Here is a 9,081-nt window from a genome sequence, read left to right on the forward strand (position 1 = left end):
TATGATAATAAATAATAGTCTTCATGGAAAATACTAGAATAGTAGAAATCACCCCAGAGTCCCATAACCTGTATAAAAGCACTGGGCCCTCTATATGACAGAGGATATCATATTCACTGTTTTCTATAAAAGTATTGTTCTCCCAGTTTAGCCTACAGTGTCCCTTAAATCTCATAGAGCCATAAATAACGACTGTTCCTTAAGTAGATAATAACAACCCAGACGCGACTACTCTGAGTGACTTTAAATTCAGCTCCATGAAACACATACACGAGCCGGCTGTTTGCCAACCATTCCTGTTGCCAACCAACGCGCCGTAAAGGAAGCGCAGTCAGATGACGCACGAGAAACGTCAGCAGCACAACACTCCCTCAGCTGCCAAGCTCAGCCTCTCAGGGTCCGGGGCCCGGGTTCTGTCAGTGATGCTGACACTTTTTATTTGATCGCAATGAAACTGCTGCAGGAATAACTCACGTACGGGGCCGCGGCTGCTGCAGCGCTTCTCTGCACCGTGCGGTGTCGGGGGCCTGCGTGTGAGCGGATAATAGGTAATGATAATGGCCGTCATCAGCTGCTCTCCTGTCACTCACACAACATAGCACTGCAGAATCGACATGGCTTTCTTGTGCCCCTATTGCTGCGCTGCTTCCGTTTCCGCTATCTTTATCCCCCTTTCAGACACAGGCTTCTGGGAATTGTAGTCGCACTAAAACAGAGAATCTTAAAGGGGTGGTTCACCTTTCAGTTAACTTTTAGTATGTTATAAAATGGCCAATTCTAAGAGAAACTGGTCTACATTATTTCTTTTGTATAGTTTTTGTAATTATTTGCTGCCTTCTTCTAACTCTTTTCATCCTTCAAATGGGGGTCACTAAAAACACATGCTCTGTAAGGCTACATATATATTGCTATTGCTACTTTATATTACTCCTCATTCTATTCAGGCTTCTCCTATTCATATTCCAGTCGTTTATTCAAATTAGTGCGTGGTTGCTGTGGCCATTTGGACCTTAGCAACCAGGTTGCTGAAACGGCAAACTGGAGAGCTGCTGAATAAAAATTCGAACTAACTCAAAAATCACAAATAATAATAAACGGAAACCATTTGCAAATTGTCTCAGAATATCGCTCTCTACATCATACTAAAAGTCGATTTAGGGCAGAGACACAAGTGGAGATTCAGGGAGATTTAGTCACCTGACGACAAATCGCCTCTTCTTCGGGCGACTAATCTCCTCGAACTGCCTTCCCGCTGGGGAAGAATCTAAATTGCACGCGGGAAGGCACTAGGAGCACTTTGTTTTCCGAAGTCATCTAAAGTTGACTCACGAGGAAACTTCGGGAAACGTAGTGCTCCTAGTGCCATCCCATCGGTGATTTAGATTCCATCCGGCGGGAACGCAGTTCGGGGAGATTAGTCGTCCGAAGAAGAGGCGATTTGTCGCTGGGCGACATCTTCAGAACCTCCACATGTGTCTCTGCCCTTAAGGTGAACAAACCCCTTTAATGTTTAATGCTTTGGAGTAATCCTGTGATTGGCATGCATTGCTGCTAGTTATGGTTTACATGTAGGTACTGGGATGCTGCCAGTGTGGCCCCCTGTTTATGTTTGGGCTCCCAGCGAGGCCTGTGACTAATGGTACTGGCATTTGTCATAGCCAGGGAAGATAAAAAATACCATGAAAGTAAGCGCAGGCTCCACCTATGTCAGTGCTAGGTCTCTGTTTCTGTATTGCAAAGGGGAAGTTCATGGTTTCTATATTAATCAGCTGTCTGAGTGAGTTCCCACAGTAGGGTTAACTGATCACTCAGAGATGTGTCTGGAATATCCAGCTCTGCAGTTTAATATAAATGCCCCACAGCATGCATTTCTTCAACCTGTCTCTGGATTTTCATGTGATCTGGCAACCCTGTAGCGGAGGCTTAACACTTTACTTGTTAGAGAATATTACTTCTGGGATAGCAGGCTGCGCTTGTATATTTATCAGAAATGTTTGTGACTGTATTTGAGTCTGAAAAGTGGAAAGCAGAAGGAAACTGAATCTCATGTTGGCAGTAGTCAGCATTTTCTAGACCCGTGCATAAGGCCTTCCTGGCAACTTGCCCAACTGATAGCAGGTCACAAATCTGCCAGATTTTCAATTGTGCAGGTTAGAAAGCCCCCTTGTGCCAGCACTGCATTGGCTTCCATTAGGACGTGATCATTGGCTCAGGGATAAATAATCAGGCATGGGTGGGCAAATCAGGCAAAGATTTAGTCTTATGTCCGTGCCAGTAGAGAGAGAGAGAGAGAGAGAGAGAGGCAGAATTTGGTTGGTTTTGTCATGATAGGTGAAACTGGCAAATACAATCTCTCCTCTTATCCCCTTGAAAAATGATCCCATAAGGTGAGCAAAGCTGCCTCGTGTAACTTCTCCCTCATGATTATGGAACATGTGCTAGTGGATTTCCCCAGGCATGTTGTCTTATGTAAGTGTCTGATTGCAAGTGCCTTATCGCAGGTGCCTTATTGCAGCGTCTTATTGCAAGTGCCTTATCGCAGGTGCCTTATTGCAGCGTCTTATTGCAAGTGTCTTATTGCAAGTGTCATATTGCAAGTGTCTTTTTGCAAGCGCCTTATTGCAAGTGTTTTATTGCAGGTGTCTTTTTACAAGTGTCTTATTGCAAGTGTCTTTTTGCAAGTATCTTATTGCTTGTGTCTTATTGCAAGCGTCTTATTGCAAGCGCCTTATTGCAAGTGTTTTATTGCAGGCGTCTTTTTGCAAGTGTCTTATTGCAAGTGTCTTTTTGCAAGTATCTTATTGCTTGTGTCTTATTGCAAGCGTCTTATTGCAAGCGTCTTATTGCAAGCGTTGCATGTGTCTTATTGCAAGTGTCTTTTTTGCAAGTGTCTTTTTGCAAGTGTCAACCTATAGGAATCTCATTTTTGGCTAGTGTCTTTTTGCAAGTGTCTTCCTGTTGTTTCTGCTTCTGGAAAGCTTCTTTGTCTCTGCAGTCTTGTGGTGGCTTTGATCCTTTGGGTCCTTCGTCTTGTCTTCATCTAAAGGCGTCTGACTTTGGGAAAAGGGGGAGTTCTAGATGCATTCTTGTATGTGGGATTGTTTGGGGGATAAGTACTAACAGAGCTAATGCTGTGAAATCTCCTAAGTATATGTTTCTGGATTCAGAAGCAGATGGGATGAATGTTAGTTTAGGAACTGGGCATAAGATTGTGGGCTGTTCAACTCCAGGTCTGTGGAAACCCGAATTCAGTCAGTTTCTATGAGTAAGCTCCCTAAAGTAAATGACCTGTATGTTAGTACAGGTATGAGACTTGTTATCCAGATTGCTCCGGACCTGGGGTTTTCCAGATAAGGGATCTTTCCATAATTTGGCTCTCCATATAATTTTAAGATTAAATCCAATTAGATTGGAGGCTCAAGCATTCGTAAATGAGGCCCCTAGGTTGTGCCGCCTACATAAATAGAGAGGTGATGTAAGGCTGTGTTCTTAGCAATGCGTGTCCAGATCTTGGTGGAGTGGAACTCTGCATGCTCCAGCATATAAAGCAGGGTTTAGTTGTTTAGTATAATAAACATTATCGATGTCATCTTCCTGGGACATAATGGAGCTTTTCTGCAAGGAGAAATCTATAAGCAGAGCTGGGGAAACACAAGAATTTATAACATATATATATATATATAAAAGAGTTGCCTTAATTCTCATTTACTTATTCACTGTTAACCCTGCGCATGCTGGAGAGTGTGGTTCAGAAGTAGGGGAAATCCATTGCTTGAAAAACCATTATAACCAGCTTGATTTTTAGGAGCAAAATAAATATGTAGACACTATTAGTGAAAAAGTGCACAGATGATGTCTTTATCCTCTGATTTACCCTACTGGCTTAAAGTGACTTGTTAAGCCCCAGTGCTCTGCATTTTCGGTTCTGTTTGCAGAGCGAGGAGAGAAACCAAAGGAGGCATCAACCACAGAGAAACTAAAAGTGCAGCCTATAGTGAAGTGATCCGTAGGGCAGAGTGTAGGTGTTTGCAGCTCTCTGAGTCACTTTGAGTGCTTAACTTAATTATTTAGACAGTAACTTCCACATTGAAGACACTTAGTTTGCCCAGGTGCAGTAACCCTTAGCAAGCAATAACATGTTTGCTTTTAAACAGCTGATCAGTAAAGGCTACCTGCTGATTGGTTGCTATGGGTTTCTGAAGCTCTTATTTTGAAGCTTTCAATGATGATTCCAATGAAAGTTTAATTAGTTTAACAGGCCCCATGTACCAATTCACCTTTGAAGTGATTAAGACTGCTAACATTATAAACTAATAACCCAATGACTGACTTACAGGAAATCTCCTACACATTTCTTTTTTAAAATCTTTGCTTGTGATCAGATATTCATTCCTCATATTTACATGTATGTGGCTCTTACATTATTCATATATTTGGATGTTGGTATTGTATACACTGATTGACCCAGGGGTCCCCAACCCTTTTTAACATGTGAGCAACTTTTAGATATCAAAGGAGTTGGGTAGCAATGCAAGCATGGAAAATGTTCACTGTGATTGGATATTTGGTAGCCCTTATGTGAACTGTCAACCTAGGAATCTCATTGCGCCGACTAGGTTTCCTTCTCCTTTAAACATTAAATGAACCCAACAAAATGGCATTGCCACTAATATGGATTCATGCAGCTTAGTTAACATAAAGTACTGTTTTATTATTACAGAGAAAAGGGAAATCAGTATTTTTCAAATTAGAATTAATTGCTTAGAATGTACGCTGTGGGAATTGGCAGTCCCATAATTCCGAGCTTTCTAAATAAGAACAGGTTTTCCAGATAAGGATTTTTATCCTTGTAATACTTTAGCTTGTTGCATGAATTTGGTTTTTAATGGAATCAAAGCAATGTTTTCTGAATTTAAAAAATGCCCAGGAGCTTCACTTATGGGCACAAAAATCTATAGGTGTGAATGCATGCTTATTAGTGATGTGCAGGCCGGGCCGAAACCAGCGGGTTTACCTCAGGTCGGGTTCGAGCCGACCTTGCACCCCGATGTGCTGGTGGGTCCAGGTCGAGCTCTTCCTCCGCTGACTTCCGGCTTTATAGACGCGCGCCTGCTTGCCCCGTCCCTTTTGTGACGTCATCGGTGGTCAGCGCGGGTCTGTAAAGGTAAGCCAGAAGTCAGGCGACGGTGGAGGGAGGACGATTTAGGGTCGGGAAAAACCCTACCCGCACATCACTAATGCTTATATATAAACAGTCACACTCCCATTGCAGGGGAACTATCATGAATTTTAAGTGCAGAGTGTGATTATGCAACAAGAAATAGATATTTTTTTATTCTGTATGATTGAGAAGATAATAGTAGAACATAATAATCACTGCATCCCTAGCTTTTCTTCCCAGGCAATGTTCATAACACATACAGCGCTCACTGATGACTTCACAAGGAAACTGCAAGCAGTGAAAAAAAGAGGAGGAAGGATTTGTTAGTACAAGTGTCATTGTCTAACAGATATTCAAGATGATAACAGAAATGTTGGCAGCCTGAAAGTAGTAAGGAAGGAAAGTTGTAGGAAGCAATGGTACAGAATAAAAAAATATAAATTTAAGAAAATATTTCTTTTTACCTAAACTATTTAAACTCTGAATTTACAATCCATGATAGTTCCCCTTTAAATGTAGGAAGAGATGGAGTTTCACGTTGGCTGCACTGTCCTGTCCTGTGTTTATCTGAGAGAGAATGAAGCATAACTGATAAAACAGGGATCCTGTATGCATTGCACTTTTATCAAATTCCTGTCAGCCCTAAAATAGAACAGGCCTGAATCACTGGTCTGGAAAGTGTCTGACAACAGAACTATGAATACAGGCAGAGAGGTTCCCTTTGGGATCTAGGATTAATATTCATAGCTCATATCATGCTTGACCTTTTGATGAAGGCAGCATGCGGCAGTGTCTCTATGGCAAGCTTGTGGCTGCTTCTAGCTTATCGTTACACCTGATTGGTGCAGCTTATTGATAACCACCAATCAGTGAGGTGAAAAGAATCACCACTGGGAATGTTCTCGGCCTCATCAATCTGCCCCATGTTGCAGTGTTTGTGAATGTTAGAATTTGAAACTGCACTTTGTGATAAATACTAGATGCTAAGATAACAAATACCCAAAACATTATCTGCCCAACATACAGACGCTCCCATGTCCAGAATCCAGAAAAGTCCTACTGCAGTCGTTCTGTGGCTTCTTCTACAAAACATAAAGGTTTATTTAGGACTGCAAGTGCCGTGTGCACAGTACAATTTTAGGTGCTGTTTGCCATGTTTTTACCAGAAAGTGTTCAGCAACTAGTTTCTGTAGGTGAGCACAGCTATTCAGTATCACAGCAGTTGAGTGGGTTGTTTAGACAACATTCTGTAAGTACTGTGTTGACCAACTCTTTACATGCCATAGGCGGATTGTGTACTGTAAGATGTGTACATGTTTAAAGGGGAACTATCGCGGAAATGAAAATTTAATATCAGCTTCAGCATACTGAAATAAGAAACTTTCTAAATAAAAGCAATTAAATATTCTGCATCATTTCTGATAATCAGGTTTATCTTCACTATTCCTCTCTCAGCATCTGTTTTTCTTTATTGCTGCCTTTTGCACAAATTCTCCATGTAGAGAGACAGATTTCTGAGCTCTTAATACATATTCTAGGCAAAAGGAGCCCTCCTTTAAGATATATTGGATCTAACTGTCGATGATTATCTGAAACCCAACTGCTGTATGAAGAGAGAATGAAGAGAAACTGATGCTAAGAGAAGAATAGTGAATATAAACTTGAGTATTTCAGAAACAGTACAGATTCCCACAACACTCTGGGGGATGTGTTGGTCCATTTGAATGGGAAAAGGGTTTTGTTAAAATGTCTCATGGCCAGAAATTTGGTCAGGATTTTGGCACAAGTGTTTATCAATGGAATATGTTCATGGGAACTGAACTCTAGGGGTATTTCTAAACTTCTCACTTCTGACTAGATGTTATGGGTTTCTGTTCTGGGGCAAAATTAGTCCATGTTAAACACTTTGCTTTCATAGGTATACAGATTTGCTTGGCTTCCATTTGTACAAGCAGGAATAGAAAGTAATATGTTTTGTCTTTCTTGCAGATCCCTCGATGCTTAGATATATCTGAAGACATCTCATAATGGACACTTGCACAAGAAAACAGGGATGCCAAACAAAGCCAAAATTATCAATGAGAAAGGAAGTAAGTTGTTTCTAGAGTTTCAGTACTCAGAGCCAATCAAATGAAATGAATGGAAGCTGAGAAGAGGGAGAAATTCAGACAATAACAGAAAATATATATACATAAAAATGTCTATCTTATGAAACAATAGAATCCAAATTTCTCATTTAAAAGCAGGAGGGGAAAAGGAAGAAATGGTTTGATAAACAGGCAAAATTTAGAGTACACGCCGCAAGATGTAAGGGTCAGCTGAGAAATTGGTTAAAGAAAATGTCACTGTGCAGCTTAAGGTATGGGAATATTTCAGTTTGTTTTTCTTACAACTGCAAGTTATCTAGAAACGCCATGATTCCTGGTTTTGTTAGGAGCCATTTACTGTTTCCCTACTCGCTTAAAGAGGATGTCCACCCAACAACTGTATTCTACAGAGTGAAAGAAAATGTCTTTTTGGCAACTTTCCAATAAAAATGACTCAAAATGTTTCAATGATTTTTAAGCAATATGTAACTGTAATTGCAGTTTAAGTATTTGTTTATCCCCTTCTGTTTTCTGGACTAACTCCTGCTTCTAACTACAGAAACGATACAGCAAAATCCTATTCTGGTTTGTGCTGCATTATTTAGGAGCTTTTTAAAAGAGAGACTAATCGTCGTTTTGTCTTCCAAATGAGAATAATTGAAATTACCAGCGTCAAAACATATGTAAAAAACACACTGGGAGATTAGTTGCGACGATTGTATGTAAATTTCACGCATTGACAATATATTTCCTGGGCGGCGGTTTTGAATTGTTTTGTCCCAGCATCACCATTCATAATAAAAACATGCAGAGGAAATCAGAGAAAACTAAATTTCTACTAAAATGCCATTTCTGAAGCATTTTTTACTGATCAACTTATTGATCTTGTGGGAGGAGAAAAGTATCGTGTGGCATCATGGGTAGTAATCGCTTCGGAGCTGAAATCGCATGAAATCTTTGCTTCGCTGTAGACGCACGACTTGTCGCCAAACCATAAAAAACACGCGGGCAACTAATCTCCCCGTGTGCCACTGCCCTAGAGCTTAAGTGATCAGCCTTTGATGTGGGATCTTATGCTAGAGACCCTGGTTCAATTCCCCAATGACAACTCCTTATGACCCTGGACAAGTCATTTAATCTCCTGGCGTCCTGGCTACTAAGTGCATCTATAATGGCTGCCTTGCTTGCTGTAAAGCAGGAGTGCCCATACTTTACAAAAGCGAAGTCTACTTTTAGTGATGTTGTCCCATTATGATCTAAATCTATAAACCATTGTTAGCATTCTGTTCCATGGGAAATATTACTTAAATACTGATTTATGAGAAAATGTCCTATGTAACCATATCAAAATACAAATCTGAATGAAAAGCATGAAATAGGAGATTTAATTAGACAAGCTGTTTGTTGACAGTGTCTTGAGATCTACTGATCACCAGCTAAAGGTCTACTGGTAGATCCCCATCTACCTTTTGGACACCCCTGCTGTAAAAGCACCTAATACATAAAATAGCAGTTTTGTGTATTATTAAACATGTGAATTCATGCATTTTTCTGGAAAGGCTAGACTTGCTATGAATTTTACAACTCCAATAACCTTTTCATCCGGTAATGGATATATTTTTCTTAAACCTCTTATAATTCAATATTGTGTCGATATCATTGCTTGTTAGTTACAAATAAAAGACAACCCTTTGAAAACTTCAAAATTAAAACCATACTAGGAAATACACAATTATTCAAAATGATAAATGAAAATGCATAATAGCTTAGTAATAAAAAAAGCTTTATGCCGGATGATAAGTTTATAAAAATGTTATAAAAATCATAAATCAA

General features: G+C 40.1%; 1 protein-coding gene across 4 annotated transcripts in view; it reads left to right on the top strand.

The window, feature by feature from the left end:
• The first annotated feature begins 334 nt into the window (after nucleotides 1–334).
• The window catches only part of akap11.S (A-kinase anchoring protein 11 S homeolog), a 33,974-nt gene continuing 25,227 nt past the window's right edge, over nucleotides 335–9,081 (top strand). For all 4 annotated transcript variants that reach the window (XM_018249936.2, XM_018249937.2, XM_018249938.2 and 1 more), the window contains exons 1-2: nucleotides 335–548; nucleotides 7,151–7,251. In XM_018249936.2, the coding sequence (XP_018105425.1) occupies nucleotides 7,189–7,251 (63 nt within the window). In that variant the 5' untranslated portion in view covers nucleotides 335–548; nucleotides 7,151–7,188. The remainder of the gene's footprint in view (nucleotides 549–7,150; nucleotides 7,252–9,081) is intronic.

This window comes from Xenopus laevis, chromosome 2S, assembly GCF_017654675.1.
Source record: "Xenopus laevis strain J_2021 chromosome 2S, Xenopus_laevis_v10.1, whole genome shotgun sequence".
Classification (NCBI taxonomy): Eukaryota; Metazoa; Chordata; class Amphibia; order Anura; family Pipidae; genus Xenopus; species Xenopus laevis.